Raw genomic sequence first — 25316 nt, 5'->3', positions numbered from 1 at the left:
TAAAGTTTATCAATATACACAGGAAAACAATATGAAATTCTCCTTACAACATTGGAATCCTGTTCATCATAAAAAGATATTTATACTGTAGATGTACACTAGAACGATTTACAAACCAACTCTTGACATTTACATATTAATAAATCACAAAAAAAAGAGTATAATGCATAACCCATATGTAAACCTTTAAACAATATTTATTCTTGTGTTACTCTGAGAGAAATCTAAAACTACTCCATGCCGACTTTTTTTATTTCAGGCTCTGTTCTTTTACAGGTTGTTCTGTAACTTTAAAACAGCGCCATCATCGATTCGTTATGGACCAGTTTTAGTTCCCTCTTTTGGCAGAGCAGAAAGGCTGTGGACAATTGTGGTGCAAGTTTATCAGATAGTAGGGAAGCCTGCAGTATTCTTTATAATTTACGTGTGTTTCTGTAAAGAACTTGACATTCCAAAATAATATGCTGTGTTCTTTAGAGGATCAACAGACGGAGACATAATGACGTCAAGCTTTGTTTACATGTGCGCTTTTCTACGAGAGCCAGGTCGGACGAGATCCACCAAGCTCCCATAGAAAAGCGCACATGTAAACAAAGCATGACGTCTTAGGTCTATTAGAGGATGTGCATTGCACACTGTCTGTATACACAGTTGTGTTTTACATAACTCTCGAGGACAAGGTGTTGTTGTTCCCTTTGTCTGTATAATATAACACTCTCCCATAGACTACGCACACAAACTGAGGACCGTTTTCAATAAAAGATGAACTCTTGAAGTTCTGCCTTTGTCTGTCATTCCTCGGGGAGTATGTAATTCATGTACTCAGAGCCACACATATAACCCCAAATAAAAACTGCTTACATGTATAAGTTCGTAGTGGAACCACAGACCCTCCAATGTTCTTGCTTGAGCAGCACTATCATGAATTTAACCCTCCAAGTTAACTCAAAATGATTTGAAGGCACAAAGGCAAAGCATTTGCATCTTTGAATTTCAAGGATTTTGTAACATGTCATATAATGGACTCTGCAGAAATATTGGATGATGCTGCTAGGCCTACTTTAAGAGACGGTATGAGAAGAACAAAGTGCATACATGTGCCCATTGGTTTGTGCACAGATGCGCCCACCCATTCTGGAATTTGTATTCCTGTGGAGACATTTCTTTGTTCTCGTGTAGTAAAGATTTCGTGTTTGAAATTAAAGTTTCAAAATGCTCTTATTTTAACCAGAATTAATTTCCTGGGCTGAAATTTGGACTAAATATCCCTTTTCTAAAACTCTTCCATTTGCGACGGATCAACCTACCTTGGAAATTCCTAGTTTTTGAGTAAAATCCATATATCTATTTCGTGAAATTCTTGTGGAGACGTATTCATCTATAGAAATGTTCTTGCGGAGACGTATACAATCTTTTGTTTCCTATTGTGTGCATGTAAATTCCAGCACATTGGTTCGTGCACACACCACACACTTAATATTTGCAACTGAATGTGCACAGACCTGCAGCATTCTTGCAGAGGAAGGCACCTGATGGTGGACACACGGCAGCAATAATGGCGCCAAAGTGTCCTTAATTTCTTATTCTTTCTCACTTTTGAGGGGGTTTATTAAACACACATGTGCATGCACGTTTGTTTATGGTGTAAATCAAGGATATTTCTTTTGTTTCTCTTCCCTTTTCCTTTGTTTATACTTTTTTGCAACAGCTCTCATTGGATTTGGACAGTTTTCTGACCCAGGAGTCCTCGATTTGGTTCCTGTCCTGGATACATCGACGATGTTGCACGTGCGTGTCCCGGACTTGCGCCATAAACAAAAGATGTACACAGTTGCTGATTGTGACTATGTTGAAGGGTTCTCAGGTTGGTACACGTAGTAACACCACAATTATAACTGCCTTTCTAAGAAAACCGCCCCTGACTACTTGTAGTAGGGTGGTGGGGCATCATAAGGGTGGTCCTGGCTTGGCTCTGAATGCTGCATGTAAGTAGCACCTGGGAGAAAAATAGAAAAAAATATTGCTTTTGTGAATAACAAATCGGGTATAGCATTTCATAGTGATAAGGGTACTGATACAATTAGCTCAAAATGGTTTGGCCTTGAGACTTTTGACCTGATGGATTGCTACAATGGGCAGGCTTGTCATTTTGACAAGTGTTGCATGTTACTGCTTTTGGCAGAGTTTCTAGCCAACATGGGTAGTCCCACTTGTTTGTCTTTTTAAATTTGTTTTGAACATGGAGGCAACTTTTAAAGCATGGCTGGTGCCTCAGAATGCATGGTGGGGCACCAGGGTATTTTTACAGGTTGGAGAACACTGGATTATTAGGGAGGGGTTGATAATTCTGCATGAGTTTGCTCCCCTTCACTTCTCACTGTGACCGTTCTTAGTCAGCACCCTTTCTTGTAACATGTACATTTTTTATTCCCTCATCCATCCTAGGAAAACAATTCCACATAGACGGGCCGGGGGGGGGGGGGGGGGGGGGGGGGGGGGGGGGGGGGGGGGGGGGGGGAGAGGAATGTTTCAGAGGATGGACGTGTTAACCATTCTGCCTGGGCTTGCTCCCAGTGTTGTAGTACTCGTACTTGGTACTCGTACTCTAGTACTACTCGAGTACTTTTTTGGAGTACTCGTACTCGTACTCGAATGTCAAAGTACTCGTACTCGAAATGACGGTACTCGTACTCGGGCAGCAAAGTACTCGTACTCGACATGTCGAAATTGTACTCGATCATCAAAGTACTCGTACTCAAACAGTAGTACAACAAAACAAATGGTATAGCTTGACTTATCACGGTCTTATTTTATTACCAATAATATTCAGTTGGAAATGGTTGATTGGCTTGTAGAGAAATCAAAGATTCCTGATTTTTCTCTGTGCACGTCCGGACAAATACATTTAACAGCTAGCCGTGAGTGGGTCTGTATGTCAGTCTGACTGGGCCTGGGCCAATTACGCACAATGAACCACTTGCGGTATGGCCGTATTCGGAAATAGAAGTACATTTTGTACTCGTACTCGTACTCGTACTCAGAATACAAGTACTCGTACTTGGAGACCTGAAATTGTACTCGGAATTACAAGTACTCGTACTCGTACTTGTACTCGGTAACCTAAGTACCCGTCAGTACTCGGTACTCGGAAAAAGTACTCAACTACAACACTGCTTGCTCCACTTCAGCACTCATGAAGATCAAATACATGTATATATGTCAGTTGCTGATTGTCTTCTGTTGTTATTCCCTAAACCATTCTGGGATAAAAGTCGGGGTGGGGTGGGAGGAGGATGTTTCAGGGGATTGAGGTGTTTACCATTCTGGCTGGGCTTTTTGCCCTTCAGCACACAGCTCCTCTGACCCACGGTCTCTGTCTTGGGCTCCACATCCTCCTCCTTGCCCTTCAACTTCTTGGAGCTGATTGCCTGCGAGATCTTGTTGCCAACATAGGCACAAGCTAAACGTAAGGAATCGAATAACAAAATTAACAGTGTGGTGAAATATTGCACCTGGATGGGTTGACATACATGCATGCCTTATCTTGCTCGAGCCCAAAAAAATGGGCCCAATTCCATGACTCTGCTTACAGTTACCAGACATACATGTATCATATCAATGGGTGTCGGACGCTTCGCCCCATTTCCACGTCGCCCCATGTCACTTCGCCCCTAACCACTTCGCCCCATCCCCACTTCGCCCCATCCCCGCTTTGCCCCATCCCTACTTCGCCCCATTCCCACTTCGCCCCATCCCCACTTCGCCCCATCCCCACTTCGCCCCATGTAGATTGGTTCCTCCAAGAGTGAAATTAGGATGTCAAAGGTATTGGTTCTCAGATAAGTGGGAGACGGGTTGGTATAGCCGGGTTGGGAACAAAGTTGGATCTTTTACTTCAAGCTTTTTTTTCTCGGTAGGGGAGAGTGATAGCTTGAGAGGTTGGTTATGAATTGTTCATTTGGTGGGCTAATTCTTTCCGTTGGTTAGCAATTAGTGAATCTGTTGGAATTGTTTTTGAGCCAATAAAATAGATGAGATTTTTATTTTTTACATGTAACAGCTGGGGCGAAGTGGGGATGGGGCGAATTGGGGATGGGGCGAAGTGATAATGGGGCGAAGTGGGAATGGGGCGAAGTGGGGATGGGGCGATGTGGGGATGGGGCGAAGTGGGGATGGGGCGAAGTGGTTAGGGGCGAAGTGACATGGGGCGACGTGGAAATGGGGCGAAGTGTCCGACATTCATATCAATAATGGTCAATCAACATTACAAAAATGCTGAACAGAGTATCTAGGACTGAGAAACATTTCCAACTTTGTTAGGAAATACTTAGAAAATGTTCTGGACTCTCCATAGATTGTGCATCTGTAGTATCTGTTAGCTTTTGTACAAACGCCTGGTGTAGCTTTCGCGTATCGCCTCATAGTCACAGTGCAGTGATAAGAATAACTGCCAGAAACACCGGGGTGAACCCCTTCTATTAGCGATTAGTGTTTGCTGGGTTCTTTTACGTGCATATACAACACAAAGGACCTACACAAGTGGCGTCTGGATACTACATTCTTTCCTTTTTTTAAATTTCCAAAGGGTATGGGTTTCCTCCTTTTTGTTTTTAATTGATTCAAACATTCAACTGCAGAATATGTCAATGTCATTTTTTTTTAAAGAAAAGTAGCCTAGGCCTAAAATGTCTCATATTGACTCATAATCATATAATTACTAATTATTAGGCTTGATTTGAATCCCCTGAAAATGCTGAAGGCAAGTCACAACGACAATGTAAGGTGCCTTAAAGGAAGATCAAATATGTTGAAACTTGAATAGCCTAATGTTGAACAAGGGAATTGAAATGTTTCACGAAACTAGTGCAATGCAAAAATATCAATGCCCAACATGGCATCCGACAACAAACAAATTGAGGATTATTTGAGCATCTTCAGATTGTAAAGTCTTACCATCAATTATCACTCAGACCATCCTTTCGCTGATTTGTCTCGAATTGTTCGTCTACAAGAAGAAACAGCAATAATTTTCCGATAGTTTGACGACGCGGTGTTGCCAATGGATGAGATTGCCTTTCCTATCCTGCTATATGTTATGTAAACACAGTTACGAAATCGTTTACTTTGGTATCGATACTGAAATATGCTTTTCCTGCACCTCAAACATATCGATTACACGTATTCCGGTACTAAAAAAATCACAACAGGCAGAATCGACAACAGAGAATTATCGCTCGTGATGATTCTGCATGAGTAGTGCACAGTGAAAAAGGAATTTGCTGTGTCACCCCAAAGTTAATCACGTCACACATGACAGGCTGTGACGGTACACGGTGTCATTGACACGAACTCCCGGCCCATGTACAATTTCGGGGAGGAGAGCCTTGAAAATGTCAGCGATTATTCATAAAATGGATAGAAACTATTAATAAGTATTATAGCACTAAACATAATAAATGTGCTGCGTCATTCAGCATTCACAAAATTGTAGTAAAATCACAACACATACATGTAATAAGCCTAGGCCTACCGACATTTCCGTTTTGTGTGGAAAATATAGTCTGAAGTGAAGTGAATCGTAGTGAAAACATAGAAGTGTAGAACTTTCAGATCGTTGAATTTTGAATTGTGCAATTTTATTTCCACTAAATGTCTCATGAAAATTTATAAAACTAGCTAAGTAGGCCCATGGCACAAGTGGGGGGGGGGGGGTATGATTATAACCGGCGGCGGCTGTTTAAAGTGGAAAGGACATGCTTCGGGTGAAATAATTGGTTTTGTTTGTTTAAAATTTTTTTAAAACAAACAACGTAACTCGATCAACTTGCCGTTTTCTTCTCAATCTTCTCGTCCCATTTGTTCAGACCATGGCATGAGCCAGCAGCGTATACAGCTTTTGTCGTCGGGGGGGGGGGGGGGGGGCAACCGCACATCCGCGCCGAAATGTACTCGTTTTTCTCCGGACACTTGGCCTCCGTAAAAACAAAAAGCGGGGGGGGGGGGGGGGTCCCCATCTTCCAAATGGGGGCGCTCTTCGAAACTGACCATTATTATGCATACTTTTCATTGTAATGGTTGTTGAGCGGGTCAGAAAAACTCTAGAAAAAAATATTTAAATCATTGCTGACAACAAAAAGTCCCCCCCCCCCCCCCGCTGGGTACGTCACTGCCATGAGCCTCATACGTGACGCATTAGCTCTAGTTTGTGAGAACTTCATGAATAAAACTCAATCAGATATCTTTTTGGAGGAGTGAAATCTCCAACCCCTGATCAAATTGATAGACAGTGACTAATAATTATAGATTCTACTTCTATTCGCGGAAAGATCAAAATCAAGATCAAAATCACCACCTTCTGTTTTGAGTAGCGCGCTCAACGGTATAGGCCTCAATTTCGGTTCAGAGAAAGAAAATCCATCTTGAATTATTGCTATACTGCGAGATAATTAACGCACACGTCTATCATAAATTCATAATCCTAGATTACCCGAGGGGACTTAGTAATTTTTAGAGATCAATATCTCCCAAATATTGTTTCAGAGTTGGACGATATACGCAAACGACCGTACGTAGCGTTCGAATCGGTTGGGCAGAATTTAGTGATCGATCGAAGTCAATTTTAGAACACTTTCGGCAAGGCACAGTGGAAAACCAATGGTACTTCTTTAAATTCAATTTTACCTCTCTTAAAGAATTCATGAACTGTGTGCCTAAATAAATTCCCAAAACACGATTGCGTGTATCATACAGCGGGGTGGTGCGATAAGAACGAAACCCACTTTAACAGGAATTTTAACCTACTTATATAGGCCTACTTAACTTATTTTTGTTTGTTAATGTAGTGAATTATCTCCTCAACTATACGTGTTGAACAAAAATCTTTTAAAAATCGTAAAAAATAGTTGATTATGCTAATTTGAATACAGGTCACCAAAATCACTGTTTTTTTTGTCGGCAAGCTCCGGAACTTAGTCAAGCGGATGGAATAAAGCCGTCCGTAGACAATTACAAACAGGTTTGGCACACGACATTTTCAAACTATACCATTTCAGACACAAAATATGCAATTGCAATCACTTTTTTTCGTCACATATGTTTAATGATCAATATTTTGATATCATTAAATGGACTGTTTGAAATATGCTCAACAAGTGGGTGAAATTGCTGTCAAAATTAAAGTGAGTTTCCTTCTTTTTGCACCGCCCTGTATAATGATAATTGAGATCTAGTTGCTTGCAAAACTGTGCATTTGCCCAGGGCAGCCCATTTCGTCTGATGCGTGGAGCGAGAGTTTGTGCATAATCCCGTATGGCAAATCTCAGATGAACATCATTTAGCAAGGATGAAAGTCATCATTACGGCACAGTATAAGACTAATATCTCCATCCACGACCCGACTGTAAAGTCTCTCTACTTCACTTATCAATATGCATGGAACTCAGATCCCTTTATCTGTATTTTGGCCAGCGGCAAGAAAATACCAAATCCTAGTTGCTATTCAATTTGGAGAGCGAGTCGCAAGAAACGGATCGCAGACTGCCACATGCGCCGACACGTCCCCTCGTGGCAAATGGCACGGAAAGTGCTGCACATCAAAGCGGGTCGTTTGTGTGCTTGGCTGTGCTAATGGTGTCGAAAGTCTTATTATGGATTGTAGTCAAACTGAAAAGGGAGGCATAGATTTTTCCGAAGGACATAACAAAAAAATTGATAGATATAAACCTTCAACTTTCCAAAGGGTTCAGTCGTTGCAGTGCACACGGCTGCATGCACTAACACAAGTGAATTATTCCCGCGCCGCATCAACCAAGACTCACTCCGGATATAAGCACAAAGCTTATCTATTATTTGTAAAAAGCTATTAGCTATACTAATTATATAAATTCTGTTCGCGGTATAAGGACAGCGAAAATGAAGTGTAATTTGTTTCCGGCTAAATATATATTTCTCTAAACTTCAATTCAATAAACTCGGTCACTTCGCGTATTCATAATGTGATTTTTCAAGTCACAGTTTTGTGCAGCTTTCTACTCCTCTTACAATTAACGTATGAAAACTGTTTGACGTCCCGTTTTGGTTAATTTGATTGAAAAGTGTACTTCTTGAAACATTTAAAATGTTCCATGCATTTTTGGACAACTGCGGGTGCTGTTGCCTTGACGTCATTTCAGGAAGGCACTGTTCAGTTTAGGGGAATGTTCAAGCTCTATTAACCCAAAATTTGCTCATTGAAAAAAAATGTTATGAGAATTCATTGCCTTAATTACTGCCTGAGTACTGACTCAACAACGAATACAAAAGAAAAGAAAATCTACGTCACAGCAAAATATCCCAAATTCTAGCAACTTTTTTGCTAAAATAGCTGGAACATTGAAGCATTTAATTTGTCCGAAATGACATCACAGTTTTGTTCAGTTTGCATTAGCATAAAAACAAAAAAGGCAAAAAATACCCTTGCAAATGACAAAACGAAATTGAAAATAATGTTAAATTGGACACAAAACTGCATTATGAGGATTGTATTTAAAAAAAAAAAATTGCATGAGCACTTTAAACTTCACATTCGCAACACTACGTTGGCTACACCGAAATATAGACCGTCATGTATATTTACAAATAAAAGACATTATCAATACAAAAGCTAAACGTAATAGAAATAGGGCCGACCAAACATTAGCTTTATAGCCCTAGCATATTAAACCGTTTATAGCTTATTAGGCCTACAGTATAAAGAACTGCAATGCCTAGGTATAAGGACCTCAAAAACGAGAGAAAAAAATCAGAAAAGAAAAATATTAACAGGAAGTGATAGATCATTCCTTCTCCTTCTTACCTGATAACCCTTTTTTTTTTAATCGGACGCAAAAAACCTAAAACTGAATTTTGGGTTGCACCTGAGTAAACAGTCTAAGATGGGGTGCAATAAACGTGCGCCTTTGTTTCAATTGAGCGTTTTGGAAAATTGAAAGCTATATAATGAAGTTGATTGAAAACCGGTAAGTCCTATTTTCTTATAATAGGACCGTGATGACATTTTTAGACGGTTTAATGAAACCTAAGGTTTATGTACCCTGCTTCTTCAACAGGGCCTATTCAATTTTCTCCCGCAATGAAGTTTAATATTTGTATTATTAAAAGGAAGAAAAAAACCGCTTTTGTTCTGTTCTATTTTGGACGTTTTCATCCCGTTGAGAATACGCTGAGTTTTTTGGGTTATCTTTTTGCGCCCGTAACAGACAAAAATGCTTGAATGATTGTTGTAGTAGTTCAAATTCCACATGTAAATTATTAACGCGGGTTTTTTTTTCTCGATTTCTCATTCAAAAGTAAAGAACTGAATGTGTATTGCAAGAAAAAAAAACATACTTTAAAATCAAAACCTATATTTGGTGTGAAACTCGAAAATAGCGGGGCGAAATAGAGCTTACTTGAATTGATTGTCACTGTCCGGCATATCGAAGTAAATTGTGGCTCATCTTGAGGCAAATATGATGGTGTAACTTTCTTGAAGGTCATCGTTACATGACATTTTGTCGTGATTCAGATACAATTTTTCCTTCCACATTCTGAGCAAGGACCAAACGGGGATGGGGGTGGGGTGGGAGGGGCATGAGGCTGCAGGCGGGTGGGCTGCATGGGCGTCGCGAGGGGAGGGGGGGGGAGCAAGGGGGCGCTTGCCCCCCCCCCCCCCCCCCCCCCCTGGAAAAGCACCCCAAAAAAGAGAGAGAAAAAAACGAAAAGAAAAAGAGGCGCAAAGTCATAGTGGTGTAAATGTAATGGGTTGGGGCAAATGTCCCTGCCCCCCTCTAAAACTGATTAATCGAGAATATGTCGAGAAATACAAGAATTGTTTGGGAAAATTATGTTTTGCCCCCCTCTAGAAAAAAATCCTGGCGACGCCCATGGTGGGCTGGCTCTCCCGTATACCTATTTCAAGCTTTTCAGTGAAATGTTGAACACGATTTTCATTTACGTTAATTTTATTTCTATTCTTTTCTCTCCCTAGCTCCCCTTAAAGTGCTTAGATATTTCCAACTGTTTTCCCTCATTTAGTGTTGAGATAGGCCTACTTATAAAGTTAATGAAATGAGGGTTCTTATACGTGCGTGCGACCGTACGCTATAGACCAAATAATGGTTAATTATACCCCCATCCTTTAATCCCACACTGAATTGTTGTTTTTTTCATAATGATACTAACTGACCTCCGTATAATATAATTATGCTCCCGATAATGGGTTAGGTCTACCTAACCTAATAACAGCTTAAATCGATATTTGGTGCTCCAACAAAGTGTTAGGCAATGAATGCTGCTCCTATTCAATAATTTATAAATGTTCGGTGCATAATTCGGTGAAGAAAGGAATATTTCCAGTTATGTTCAGCGGCGGGGGAACATTGTTCAGTGTGGCATAAAACACCCACACAGCCAGACACGGTGTAAATATAGGATTTTGTTTGGTCTCTCTCAGAATTTCTGATTTCACCAACTGACGTTGTATGCGTGTGCATACAATGTGTACAGGTTCCACGTATAAAATTAACGTGTAATGTCTGTCCGCGTTTTTGAAGCTCATTGAAGCTCATTGCCAACCATGGACGTACGTCCGTGGGGGCGGGACACATGCCGTTCCTCCCGAGTTTTTTTCGAATAAAACAATGTAGCCTACGTGTGATTCTATAGCTCAGAGTAGCTGCTTCTGTCACCCCAAACTCGAAAATGATGGTTAATGATGCATCTTTTGATACAAAAAAACATAAAGATCGGGTTGCCGCGCAGCGAAAAATTTTCCGGCGCTACGCGCCGTTCGTACATAATAATTAATTAGCCATAATTCCAAAACCCTTTGACCTATAGTCATGAAATTTCTTTGGTGGGTTCATGATGAGTTTTTCTATGTATGTGCGGAGTTTCAAAATTTTTCGTCACTTGATGGCCGCGACCTTGGGGGGGGGGGGGGGGGGCGGGGCTGAGAGATGTAATGGTCAAATAACCCGGGGTTATTAAAAGGGTTAAGCGGGCCCCGAACCCCACGCCGTTAGGCTTCGCACTCACATTAGTTCTAATCAAGATTCACATGTGTAGAAACTCCCAATTTTGAGAGGCGATTGACGACATTTGCACTGCTTTGTATACTTTAATAGCATCAACATGAATTTGGTGCCAGTGCCGGGCACAGTAATAGTACTAGTGCCTACGGAACACTGGTGCCTATATAATTATGGAGCCTATGAAACACTTCATCCGAGCCTGTTGTACGTGAAGCTTATTGAGCTGAAATTGGAACGTAGTGACTGAGGCCCGCATTGGCGGGGGGGGGGGCAGTTTGCCTAATTCAAAGAAATCGAGAGCGAAGAATTAGGGAATGGGCGTTTAAAAACACACACACAAAATACGTTACGCAACAGATCGCAACTATAGGCTCCATCGAGCGCTACACCGGAAAGGACAAAATAACCCGTCAATAATTGAAACCAATTCAACGCCCGAGCTTAAGAACACAAGGAATGCTTCTTAGGTTTTGAATTCAAACGTATTCTGCAACTAGTGAAATAGCCTAGTGGTTAAATTGCTGACCCACGGTTGGAGGAACGCGGGTTCGATCCCGCATGTGTCATTTTAGTTTTCAACACGCGCTGTTCGACACTTTCTATAAAGGATTTAATTTACCGTCCTAAAACACCAACAGTACCTTAGCTTAATCGGTAAGCACTGCTGCTGGGACTGTCCACGAATTCCAGGTTGGCGCCTTCGTACAGATTCAGGGCATGTGGTCCACTCGGAGGATCAGGGCTTAGGGTGCCGCCCTGTTCCTCCCTTAGCTCTTTGCTTTTACATGGTGCCTGGCCCTCCGGGGTTACATGGATGGATAGGGAAGGAAGTGTGTATTGGCCAGGAACGCCGAGAACCCGGAAGAGCCCTAAGGGATTGGCTGGGGCATTGTTATGGCTCAGACCGATCCCTGAATGCTTGGCTAGCACATAACTTTTTGTTATATTCACTGTTTTGTTCAAATACTTGCAAGTATTCACAAAATACATTTTTACCCCTTTTCAGAAAAGAAGCAAAATACAGTCTCCGCACTTGCCTAAAATACAATCGGCAACAAGATTCAATAAAATTATCAATTTGTAAATTAAAACAAAATGGAAGCATAATAGGTCAGCGAATCTGCAAAAAATGTGTACATGAGAACGCTAATCTTACGCGATTACATCCACACAGTCTATCTATTTCTCCAACGGTTATAAGGTATTTAGGAGGAACTCTCTGATATCGGTAGCTCTTATTTCTATGACAAGTTTCCAACAATGTCTAACCTGGTCCGGCACCTTTAGCAGTTCCACGATAAATGCAGCTTAATACATTTCAGGCAAAATTACAGGCCCAGATTATCCAATAGAAGCACTGTGCCTAGGGCCTACTACGAGACTTCAGTGGCAGTACGAAAAAAATACTGCAGGGTGCAATAAAACACTTAAATAGGTCTACCCTGCACTACACACCCACCCACAGAGCACAGTTACTTTTTAAAAAAAGTTGAAGGGTGTCTCTCGAAATTTTCCACTTCACCAACTGACGCTGTACAGCATGTATAGGCATACGTGTATAGGCCATATAAAATGTACGTGTAAGTCTGTCGTTCTGAAGCACGGTGCCAACCATGGGCGTCGATCGATGAGCGGACGGGGGACATGTCGTTTCCCACCCCCTTCCACTGATTTCGTCCCCGAACAAACAATTGTGTCCTAAATTTAATTATATAGCACAGAATAGATAATACAATGACTCCAAACTCGAAAATGATGTTTAAAAAGGTGATCTTTTGGATAAACTGGTCAGAAATTGCCCCCAGACCGCACCACAGAGCATCCAGTATCTACGTGTTTTTTCTGGGCCCTCATGCGGGCCCCGAATCAAGAGCCGTTAGGCTTTCCACTCATATTAGTTCTGATCAAGATACATAATGTTATGTATCCCCACTTTTGAGAAGCTACTGACGGTCTTGGTGTCGACATGCCTTTAGAGCTATAGGACCTATACCAGTTTGCCCTGGCTTGATGTGTACAGTGTACTTTAATAACATGGATTTTGTGCCGTTGCCTAGGGTGGAGAGTAGGGCCTACGGAACACATGGTGCTATAGGACCTACGAAACACTTAACCCGGGCTTGTACTGAGTTCATGCATAACTTAATCGCGAACTAAATTGAAATTGTACAAGTAATTTTTGAGAAAATGTCACTAAAAAAATGAACATCCGACTAGTAAAGCCGGATGAAAGTAGTAGGTTTTAAAGATATTTCATAGAACATTATCAACATGGGAAAGAGAACTGGACACACAGAATGAACTAATTCACTTAAAAAAACGACCCCTTAAAATGTTGGTTTTGCCCCACTTAGGCGCGGATCCAGAGCCCCCCCCCCCCCCTGCTCAGACACAAACTATGTAATATTGACATTATGCCTGTCCGCAACAATTGGACATAACAAAATCTGACGGTCCTGAACCCCCCCCTACAAACATTCCTGGATCCGCCCCTGCCACTGTTTTGCAAAATGGTAATATCCGACATGTCGTGGTGACCAGTCATATTTTGCTAAGCATTAGACAAATGACGTCATCGAAGGAGACGACAAAGACCACTAAATCTATCAGCAAAATGGGCCCGTCTCAATTTCCCATAGTGCACTGTAGGCTTATTCCCAGGAAATTACAGAAAAGTTCCCGAGGCGCAAGTAATAGCCTAACCCTTTGCCAACTGCAGAGATATTGCGGTAAACTACCTTGCCTGTGGACACGTCAGCCACTCTCTTTTAACAACATTAGTTGTCACACATTGAAATTGTATGATTTTGCTTTTGTAAAATAAAATCAACCAGTTTTTAGAAATGTCATCATCAACCAGAGAACACAGCCATGTCTATTAGATTGGACACGTTCGCGTGCGTGGGCTCCAACATCGATCAAACTAGCTGCTACACACTCAATGAATTAATCATTAGTAAAATAACAACTATTCAAAGAAAAAGTGCTGTAACCTACATTATTGGTCGAATGAACTGAGATACCCATAGACGTATCCACCCCACCCAAAAAAAATGCCCCCTCATTAGACCTCTCCAAAGACTATTTTGAAAACAAGTTAAGAAAATGTCTTCGCCGCCGAAATTAATTGAAAAAGGACGTGTCGTGGAAACCATAACCGTCCATTTCAGTTTGATAAGTCGTTATTTGCACGAAACGCAGACCATTTCAATTATTTACAGTCATGCGAAAGAACGTTTTTAATTTACACCGATCGTGCGAGCGAAATGATTCGCCCTCGATAACAGCGCCCTCTTATGGCACAAAAGTGATGAACGTTAAATAATAGCTTTGATCCTGTGCGAATGTACCCATGAGCTAATTTTATTTTCAATGAGGACTATGTTTTCACGGGGCGCAGTGATACACAAAGTACACGTATATAAAGGGGACATTCGTTTCTTGTTATTAGTCCCTCTCGAATACTCCACTGGGTTGTTTCCCTACGCGTTTTCCAGCTATATTCTTGATTTTGCGGAAGCGTATTCTTGTCGTCTGTTAAAAATGACGACGTACGTTGGATGTCGTCTGTACAGCTCCTGTGCTATTTTTCTAGTGTGTTCTGTTGTTGGAATGTGGAGCGTTGGCGGCGTTGGAGCAGGTAAGTTGCTACGATGAAGTTTTCCCATTTTACATTTTTTTGGTCACAAAAACGTGTGTTAAGCATTTGTAGAGGAAGTGTCAGAATTCCGCTGTCGATTCGAGGTATGAATGTCAAGGCTGGATCCAGAACACGTTTTTCTTGTTGGGAGGGGGGGGGAGGCAAAACAACTATTGTTCCCGAAAAAGTGCAGGGGTGCAAATGTACTGCTTTTGTTGAGTTTTTTTACTGGTGTACGCATGGCTGCCTTTTTTGTGACGTTAAATAAAAAAAAAAAGAAACATTAAAAATTGGTTCTTTTTGGGAGGGGGGGGGGGTTGCTGTGGTGGTGGTGGTGGTGGTGGGGGTGGCCCCCTTTGCGCCCCTCCCCCGGATCCGCCGTTGGGTATGCATGATGAGCTGATTTTGAACCTCTGTGGGAATTTTGGTTGAACGCATGTATCTAGGATATATCTTGGTCGAGTTACGTTAGCAAGGTGCTTTGTATTACAACAGTAACATTCAGCACAGGGTTTCGTTGGTAACTGCAAAGAGTTCCAAATGTTCGACCTAATTGAGAATTAGCTTTACAGGAGAGACGATGTTGTAGAATTATATAGATACCACAGTCCACACATTACGGTGTTTGACTCATGTTCGATGGTAGTGGGTTCCAACCCTGTCATGAACATGCATGACGTCTGTGCCCTTGGGCAAGACACTTAACCACAATTGCCTCTCTCCACCCATGAGTCCGAATGGGTACCTGTGAGGGTAAACAACCGAATGTGTGCTGATATATCGGCTTCCGAGTGATCTCGTCGCCAGGTGAACGGGGGAATAATTTATTGGAACATGCTTTGAAATTGTTGACACGAAGAGTAAAGGGAAGTAAAAAAAAAAACGGAATGGCATACTTCAACTACCGGACTCAAACACATGCATGGAGAATCTTTTTAGGAAAAAAAATGAAACCAAGATCCCCCGATTCGGTCCAGCAGTTTTTGTTCTAGAGCCTATTTTGCGAAGCAAGGTACAGGGGCCATTAACTGATGAATTACTAAATCTCACCCAGGAATTTGACATGCGTTGCAATTGATAGAGTGATTGTTTTACCCACTTGAAAGAAGTGTGCCTCACAAAATTAGGCTCTGCAGCAAAACTACTGGACCTAATATTTTGGTATAATTTTTTTTGGGGGGGGGGGGGACCAGGTATTTGCATTACATTTTTTTTTATAATTCATTCCAAAACTGTAGTATATTTTCTGAGGCAATTCAGATTACAGCACACAGTCCAATCTCAACGGAAACAGTAATCGAGGAGTGAATCTGAGAATACCATTATTTTTTTCTAAACCAATAAAACAGGAGAGACGAGTTTTAAACATGTTGCTCTGCACGAAACACATCGTATTGATGAGGAAAAGAAACTTTTGGCGATCATAAGTGACACTTTTTTTCACATCAACAGTGTCTTAAATGTTAGAGCTAGGCCTATCTATATCTCTAGATGCAATTCAAGATATGTCTTAAAGCATTTAGAGAGATCCTGAAATACGTTTAGAGATATCTTGAAATGGATTTCGAGATAAATTTGAAATAGATTCCAAACATGTCTAAAAAAAAACATTCCAGGGCGTTTCATTTGTCAAAATGATCAAGGGTATCTTGTAACAATAATGCATGGAGATATCTTGAGAGAATCAGAGACATCTTGAAATGACAAAAACACACCGCTTTCACTTGAATAAAAATGTAACTTGTGCGCCCCATCGAATGCGGGAATTATACGGAGATCAAGTGTGTATATGTTGTAATAACGGGGATGGCTAAACTCACCTGCTCATAGATTTCTAAGAAAATCGTAGTGGAAAATCAGAAAGCTTCGTCTAATCCCCCATGAAATAGACGTCGATGACAGTTACGGGATTAAGCTAGAGGAAATATCTGCTTATCTCAAATGCCCATCAATAAGTAGTTCTTTGACAAGGACAGGTGGCAGATTCTCTTAAATTAAGAAGACATGTGTAAGATCCGGTAAGATTATAAACGGATGCGTCAAACCAAACAAAATAAATAGACATGTGTATACGATCTCCAAGTTTTAGGTTGTCAAGGGCGTATCCAGAACACCATTTTTGGGGGGTCCAAAAATTACGGCTTGTTTTTTTTTTGGGGGGGGGGGGAGAGAGGCCCAATTGCCCCCCCCCCCCCGATCTGCCCTTATGTGATGTATACGTACTATTGTCACAAACTATACACTGATACACTATGCAGCCATTGTGTCTATTATTACATGATTAGTTACCTGTGCAGTGACAACGAATGATGATTGAGGGTGCCACAATGAAAAACATTTTGCTGTACCGTTCAATCATAACTTGGCAAAGAAGATGCCTTAATTAATATGTTCACTTTTTTAATAATAATCTGCACTGATGTTGTCATATACCTCAACTTACCTCACGCATTATCCCATAAACAAAACAGGCGAACGATTTAGTTTTCATAATATTCGGATTTTAACAACGTTGGCTTTTAATAACATAACATCCAAAATGACAGTCCCTTGACGACAGGAAGACACGAACCGCCTTCAATACCCAATGAGGTAGAGGGGCGGATTCAACTTTGGCTCATGGTGGGGGGGGGGGGGGGGGGCGGGGGGGGGGCGGGGGGGGGGGCTGGGCTAGGGAGGGGGGTGGGGGGCTTGACGTCATGTGCACTATTTTGTGCATGAATTCACTATGTTTTTTGCAGCCGAAGGTGGGGGGGGGGGGCTGGGCTCGGGAGGGGGGTGGGGGTTGACGTCATGTGTACTATTTTGTGCTTGAATTCACTATGTTTTTTTGCAGCCGAAGGGGGGGGGGGCTCGGCTCGGGAGGGGGGTGGGGGGCTTGACGTCATGTGCACTATTTTGTGCATGAATTCACTATGTTTTTTGCAGCCGAAGGTGGGGGGGCTGGGCTCGGGAGGGGGGTGGGGGTTGACGTCATGTGCACTATTTTGTACATGAATTCACTATTTCTTTTTGCAGCCGAAGGGGGGAGGGGTTCTGGGCTCGGGAGGGGATGGGAGGTTGACGTCATGTGTACTATGTTGTGCATGAGTTCACTATGTTTTTTGTGCGGCCGAAGGTGTAACCCCCCTCCCATACATCCAGGGTTCGAAAATTAGCGGTAGCCCGCTAGCCAAATGCTAGTCAAAACAGCGGCGGGCTAGTCAAACTATTCCTTAAGTAGCCTGGCTGGCTAGTCCAAAATTATTGGGATACGGCAAAGATGAAAGGACAGGAAGAAATAAATCATAAAATTCAGAAATCACACCTATCAAATTGTGAACAATTTTATCAACTGTTTTAACGGGTTAAGTTATAAGATCTGTTTATTAACAACACCGACAAAATTGCCTCAGAATAGATGAGAAATCAGTTGGAAATGGGCAAAAGCGAATTTTACCTACGACCTATTTTTGTAGCTAGGTCTCCTTGTTCGATCACGTCTGTTTTCACATCGCGTACTTGCGTGAGAACGAAAATGATAACGACGCGAAGATTTTAATACCTACCTACATCTGATGGATTCTAGATTTCGTTTGGATCACGTTTTAATACAGTTCTTATCAACGGTCATTTGAGATTTGTTTGTAAATAAAAAATAAATCCTTCAAGTTTGTACAAAAAAAATTGTCTGCCACAAAATAATTCCATGATTATTCATGCTTAAAGAGTGATCGAGTTCCACGAGTCCACACGGAAGTTTTTGGAAGTGACAGGTCCATTTTTTTGCAGGATATTTCTACTTTCTCATCATGCGATTTTTCAGTTTCCATAAAATTCCGCGGGTGATTTTTTTAAGAAATCAATATACCAAACTAATTTTCAAAACTCTGACTTTTAAACATTAATTATTATTTTCGAGGGGCCCTGAAGCGTCACCAGCAGGCCCGGATTAAGTGTTTCGTAGGCCCTAGGCACCAGTGTTCCGAAGAATGGAGAAGAAAGGGGAAAGGAAGAGTGATTAAGAACAAAGTGGAGAATGTAAATAATAAACACCACTGCTCAAAACTCCGCAAAGCTAAAATCCGGTTCTGAAACCCATGTCAACAAATTGTACATATTCTGTCATGTCGGCACAAGCTGCCGCGCGAAGTCGCTTATACGAGAGTTGACAGCTGCAGCTGTGCATATAAAAATATAAAAAAAACATAAAACTTTCCACTTTAGGATTTAAAGAACCCCCCTGCAGTCTGGGATCAAGGAACAGGCCTGAACAAGGTATGCGCTAAGGTACTGAGCATGTACATGCAGTTTTGCGACAATGAAATAAAAAACATCATAGCTGGATTGAATTTTGTATTTTCGATCAATTTTAAAATTAATTTCGAACGATTACAGTTCAAGCTCTCAATACAACAAATTAATCATTCTTTCAATTGTCCTCCGATAGAAAAGAAAGAAAATAAAACAAAAAGTTATGTGGCGATGGCCAAGTCTTCAGGAGTCGGACTTATGACCCTAACTCAATGAGCCCCTTACCGACTTCCATATAGAACTCTTCTGGGACTCGGTACCCGGCCCACCACACCTCCTTCCCTGTCCATCCATGTAACTCGAGAGTCAGGCACCATAAAGGGAGGAAACGAGGTGGCACCCTAAGCCTTGCTGCCGAGTCAGCAAAAGAACCCCGTACCTATACGCAGATGCCAACCTGGACTTCGCAGACAGTCCCAACTTGTGAGTCAGCTTACCGACCGACCGAGCTAACTGCTGTTGGTAAATGACGACGGGAAATTAATACTCTTAAATGACAGACCGCGGGCATCGCAAACCAAAAAAATGACACCAAGCGGGTTCGAACCCCTAACCCCTGGGTTCACTGTCAGACAGCTTAACAACTAGGCTGTTTCAGTAGGTGCTATTCTCTTTGCGTTTAAACTTAATCATTTAATACTTCCGCAGTGGGAGAGTTACTTTGTGTTTCATAGCTGCACGAAAGATGCATCAGCATCGTGCTATATACATGAATGCTGTTACGTAACTCTTTTCTACAATCATTCTTATGTACCGAGCAGTTGACTATTCAGAGTCACTACGAGCAATTAACCTTACCAAGCTCGTCCTTATTCTGTCTCATCAATTATTGTTTCGCGTCGCGCGTCTTTCGGCCGGCACTGGCATGTCGCTATGATTGAGAGAAATTCTAGCAAAATCATAAAATTCGGGCGATTCACAATGCAGTGCGCCACCAAGAGTTTGCAATGGAGAGTCAGTTTTTCAAATTACGGTCGACAAAACAAAGCCCATTTGAATGAGTGTCATTAAACAACTTTAGCTAAGTGGTTAAAAATTCGGGTATAGCGTTCTGCCGCCTTACTAAAACACCATATTGATACAAAGAAAAGAAAAAGCCAAATTTATACTCAAAACATTCGCTTACGAAACTACTGACCGGAAAAAAATAACAATTTCAAATGTCCCGCGCTGCAAATTTGCCGACCATCTCCCACAATGCACTAGGAAAAATGAACTCTCCGTGGCAAACTCTTGGTGGCACATGAAACGCCCGAAATTGCCCGGCCGTGGACGAGAGGCGGAGGGGGGGGGGGTGGGGCTGGACACCACATTATACTGGGACGCTCTTTATCAATAATGTATACTCACACTTACATTTTCAAAAAGCTTTTGTACTTTGTTTTTCCTCTTTCCAGTGCTATTGAATACATTTTAGTTGCTGGGACGTTCGGAAAATACCTCAAAATCCTCATTTTTTTCTCATCACAAAAAGTGGGAGATGATTCAATAGCCCATCCCGGCGGTCAAAAAGTGTGGGGGGTATATATACCCCCACCCCACCCCCACCCCGGGAATTACACCCCTGATGACGGCGCACGGAGCCAACGAGGCCAGTTTTCCATTTTGAGAGGGGCACAAATTGTTGTATTGCGAGAGGGGTCATTCGTGTTTTCGTGGGACTGTTTTCCATCTCGAGAAGGTTCACAATCTTGTTAATTCGCGAGGGGTATTTGTGTTTTTGAGGGGGGGCACTTTTGCATTTTAAGAGAGGAGATTATTTTTAAACGCGATCCTAATGCTTTCATGTCCGTTTGAGGGCTGTTTTATTTTCATCTCGAGGGGGCACATTTGTGACCTAATGTGGCAAAATGAGGAATGTCCCCCAAAACCATGTTAGGAGTAATCAACGCCTGAAATTGGATACACTACGAAAATCATGTAATAAGAACCGGAAAATGTCCCTGTCCCTATTTGAAAAAAAAAAGAATTCTAGGCGCCCTGTGGTGCGATCTGAGGCAATTTTTACGACTGCCAAAGTTTTAGCACAAGATCATCATTTAAACATCTTTTTCGAGTTTGGAGTAATTAAATCAGCTGTTCTGAACTATAGAATCAAATGTAGGCTACGTATTTTTATTCAGGGACGAAAAACGTTGGAGGACGACATCAGTCCCCCCGTTCCCCACCGATCGACGCCCTGGTTGGCATCGTGCTTCAGAACGACAGACTTTACACGTACATTTTAAACGTAGGGCCAATGCATACATGGTGTACAGCGTCAGTTATGGCACACTGCGGTATTTTCGTAGGCCCTCCCCCAAGTTTTCGTAGGCCCCCAAATTTTTCGTAGACCCCCATTTTTTTCGTAGGCCCCAGGCACAGTGCTGGGTAATCCGGGCCTGACCACCAGGGGTCAATTTTCAGGCCCTATACACGTTTTACATGTATGCACATTGCCACATTGGTGTTTATAAAAAATGAGACAATATAAAAGAAAAAAAACAAACATGCAGGCTAGTGAACATGCCCGCGGGCTAGTTAAGAGTCTGCTTCAGTAGCCCGGCTGGCTAGTGAACTAAAAAGTTAAGGTCGAATCCTGACATCCCCATTAAAATCGTATTTATGGAAGCAAGCATATTGCATTGTCATCACATCAATGACATAGCCTACGTCTAACAAGTAAACTTATAACACTTCGTGACGTGTTAAAGAAGTAAGACAAAAGTTAACTTCCACGTTGTATAATATAATTTCAACATCAGTTTCAGTAAAATCATGGGCATATTTTAAGGAGCAGAAACTTGTAATAGCGCCAGGTAAAGAACTTAGCAAAAATAGGCTACCCACCAAGATGCCATATAATTCATATAGCTACCAACTGGTTCCCCGCTGATATTTGCTTTTAGCAAATGTATTCACTGGTCTTTAACACAGATTCACTGGGCCTTTAGTGCCTAAACCATAATACAGGGTGAGTAATACGGGGTGATTTAAAAAAAAAAAAACGAAACCCAAATGTCGGGACTATTGTTGTATTGAAGTTCTGCATGTAGCACTTTTAAAATCTAGGATATGAAAGCCCAATTCATAAGCTTTCTTTGAGTACAAGAATCATTCAAAACACTTATGTACTTTTCAAGTTGCAAAATTTTAAACACAACCACCGTTTTAAGGTTCTTTCCACGGATCACAAAATAGGTGTGTGTTCTTTCAGCAAAACGAAAACAATTCACATACATCCCTATGTGATTTCTGTTCGTTTTGCTGAAAGAACACTTAATTTTTTGTGATCCGTGGACAGAACCTTAAAACGGTGGTTGGGTATAAAATTCCGTAACTTGAAAAATGCATAAGCGATTTGAATAATTCTTGTACTAATAGAAAGCTTATGATTGGGCTTTCATATCCTAGATTTTAAAATTACTATATTAATAATTACTTTGAAACAATGGTCCCAACATTTGGGTTTCGTTTTCTTTGACTCACCCCGTTTAGCTCTGGAACGCTTTGGCCAATCGTCATGAAATTGAGTGAGTATTCATATATATTTATTTATTTTCTATCGAGGGTCAACATTGTAGCACACTGTATGAAGTCTATGGTTATCATTGCAACCGATTTAAAACACTAGCAATCATAACATTTGGTATTTGAATGAAACATGCAGAAATTACGCCAAAGCCATACGTTTTTACCAAAACTGGGCAGAAGCGCTCTCTTGTGCACTACAGTGCAACTAAATTATGTCAGAAGTATTGTAGATTACTGGCTGACCAAAATTGCATCAATTTGTTTTGAAAATCGACCGTCGCATGTTGAAATAAGGATCCCCCGAGAATGCCAAAATATACCCTTGTCCCGATAGGGTTAAGCGCGTGCGGTGTATAAATAAAGGCAATCAGAGGAAACAGTTATTCTGCTGTCCGAAAAAATGGAGTTGATTGTTTTATATAATGGGTTCATGAAGTCAATTAATGTGAACGTTCATCCGCGATTTGAAGTACCGGTCTGGAGACGGGTACTCATCCATTTCCTGCAGTGCCATCGAGTTACATTTTCAATATGATTTATCACCGATTGTTTTGTGGCTAACAAGTGGGTAATTTTGCAAGAGAGAGTGGTGACTAAAGTCGAAAGATCGAGGGTTTTTTATAGGCCGCGATGCATGTTACTCGCCAGAGATGTTATATAATCAATTGGTTTCTAAAAACAAACGGGGCAGAAAGTTGCTTGAGTATAAATTGAAGTTGTCCTAATATTTGCCGAAAGCACACTCGAGAGAAAGGTCAGTGTGCAGATGTCTTTCCCCAATTTATAATATTGCTTTCAATTTACTTTGGGACAAGTTGCGGTTCAAAAGTATGACTAGTTGAGATTAAGGCAGTACTTCAAGAACAAATGTGTTTGACCTACTTCTGAAGAGGACGTCCTAATAGGGAAAACAAAATTGTTATCGTTTACGACAAACATGTTTTAGAAACAGTTAGGACTCTAAATAAAATTTAGGGGTTTGAAGTCTCTTGTCGTGACCAAGTCTAGGGCAGCATGTCCGTATAGGTTCGAGGCGGGTACTGAGCTACTGGGGGGGGGGGGGGGGGGTGGATCACAAAGGGCCGGGTTGATTCTTAAATTGATTGATAGGTATATAGCTGAACAGAGAAATAAGTGCGTTTGTGTTCCTTAGATACCTTTTAAGTTTGTAGGGTCTGGCAGGAGCTTCTGCATGTCACGTGGTGGTCGGTCGGTCGGTTAGTCTGTCTGTCTGTCCCCGATAATTGACCAAAATAAGCCCTCTAATTTGACCAAAAATAATTGACTAAGAGTAATTGACTGATTGACCAAATGCCATGCCGTCATCATAAAATACACTATTTCTGACGGTTTTCGGAACACCGATTTTGTTTAAATCGATGCACATGGCGTATATTTTGCGTGAGTGTGTCCCAAAAATTGACCAACATAAGTCCCCTGAGTTTCCCATGAAATATAACTACCAAATTTTAATTTTCAAAGAAAGCAAAAATAATTGTTCGTAACAATTCGGAAAGATGTTTACGAAAAGATGGTAAAAGGAGGCAAAACGTGTGCAGTACGTGTCATAGTCACGTGGTATTTATCGCAATATCTGAAGTATGGAATTCCATATGCGCCATCGGCATCGTATTTTTAAGCTCTGGCAGGGATCATTTAATTGATAGATTTCATGCAAGACTTTCATGCAAGACGGCCAGAGCTTATTGTGCACTCGCGCTTGTTTCGATTCAGGCGAATGCGAAATACTTGGCAATCCATGAACGGATTTTTTTTATTATTATTATTATTATATTGATAAATTGAGAAAAAAGAAGTGCCGATTATAAATAACATTAATGGGCGAATCATGATAGAAACCGATATGTCAAACCAATATTTAAGTTTGATAAAGCTGGCTAGACCCCAAAACCACAATGGAACCTTTTCGTTCTGCAGTCTGCAGCCTATTCTCTATTTTCCGAATAGTGAACTTAGAAACAGACGATTTAGAGTAAACATCACTGAAAATGTATCTGGAAATACGTAACAAACAAAAAAGAAAGTCGAGAAAATACTCTATTCAATTTGATGAATATCACTTTGAATCGTATTTCCCTTGGTTTCGGTGGTATGAAGGGAATTTGAAATCCTTGGAAATAAGAGTATCGATGTAGCCCACTGGTAACAGTTCACGAACAACGGTTCCTTGCATCGTGTTACACCAATGCGCGGAAAGATATTCAATCCGTCGAATGACAAATCCTCGCTCGGCACTTCCCTCACTTCCCTCAACCCGCCAGCGATGACGTCTGCTCTTCAAAGCTTTTAATCATCGGAACCGAAAACCTTTCACAAAGATTGTCAATACATATACAGCACTACTACTTCCTCGATTTGTTCCCAGGGCGTACACAAGTGGAAAAACCACCTGCCATCTGCAGATGAACTTCTGTTACATCTTTTTTCCCCCGAGTTTGAAGACACGACAAGAGCCAAGGGCTTAGATTTTGTGTTTTTCCCGCTTTCGCTTTGGCATAATTATGTACTTAAGATATTGGACTAAGGCATGTGTCAATATATGATATTCGAATCGGTTTGAAGAGATTATGCTTACCACCTGCTTTGGATGAGAAACATATATAGGGCAACATTACGGAATTACATTTTTTTGTGAGGCCACGTCAATACGCTGCTCGCGCAGATTCGGCAATCATGCAAAACAGGACTGCGTCTAGACCTCCAGATTCTGAACATTCAACGGGCGCCTTCTACCGGGTCTTCGGTAGCTCGTTGTGGTATATCAAAAAGACGGCAGCCAATTGGCAAGTCAACAGCTT

At 41.4% G+C, this 25316-nt stretch overlaps 1 protein-coding gene and 1 long non-coding RNA gene across 2 annotated transcripts in view; one reads left to right on the top strand and one right to left on the bottom strand.

Moving 5' to 3' along the window:
• Positions 1-1695: 1695 nt before the first annotated feature.
• LOC119738156 lies at positions 1696-5110 on the bottom strand. Its single transcript, XR_005272431.1, has 3 exons — positions 4954-5110; positions 3320-3460; positions 1696-1996 (listed from the first exon to the last, which is right to left on the bottom strand). It is a non-coding gene; the product is annotated as an uncharacterized LOC119738156 (long non-coding RNA).
• Positions 5111-14594: 9484 nt separating this feature from the next.
• The window catches only part of LOC119738212, a 35201-nt gene continuing 24479 nt past the window's right edge, over positions 14595-25316 (top strand). Inside the window, exon 1 of the mRNA XM_038212981.1 lies at positions 14595-14691. Coding sequence (XP_038068909.1) covers positions 14595-14691 — 97 coding nt within the window. The remainder of the gene's footprint in view (positions 14692-25316) is intronic.

The sequence above is a fragment of the Patiria miniata genome, unplaced genomic scaffold, assembly GCF_015706575.1.
Source record: "Patiria miniata isolate m_02_andy unplaced genomic scaffold, ASM1570657v1 HiC_scaffold_3, whole genome shotgun sequence".
Classification (NCBI taxonomy): domain Eukaryota; kingdom Metazoa; phylum Echinodermata; class Asteroidea; order Valvatida; family Asterinidae; genus Patiria; species Patiria miniata.
The sequence above is the reverse complement of the archived record's forward strand: the minus strand, read 5'-3'. Positions and strand labels throughout refer to the sequence as shown.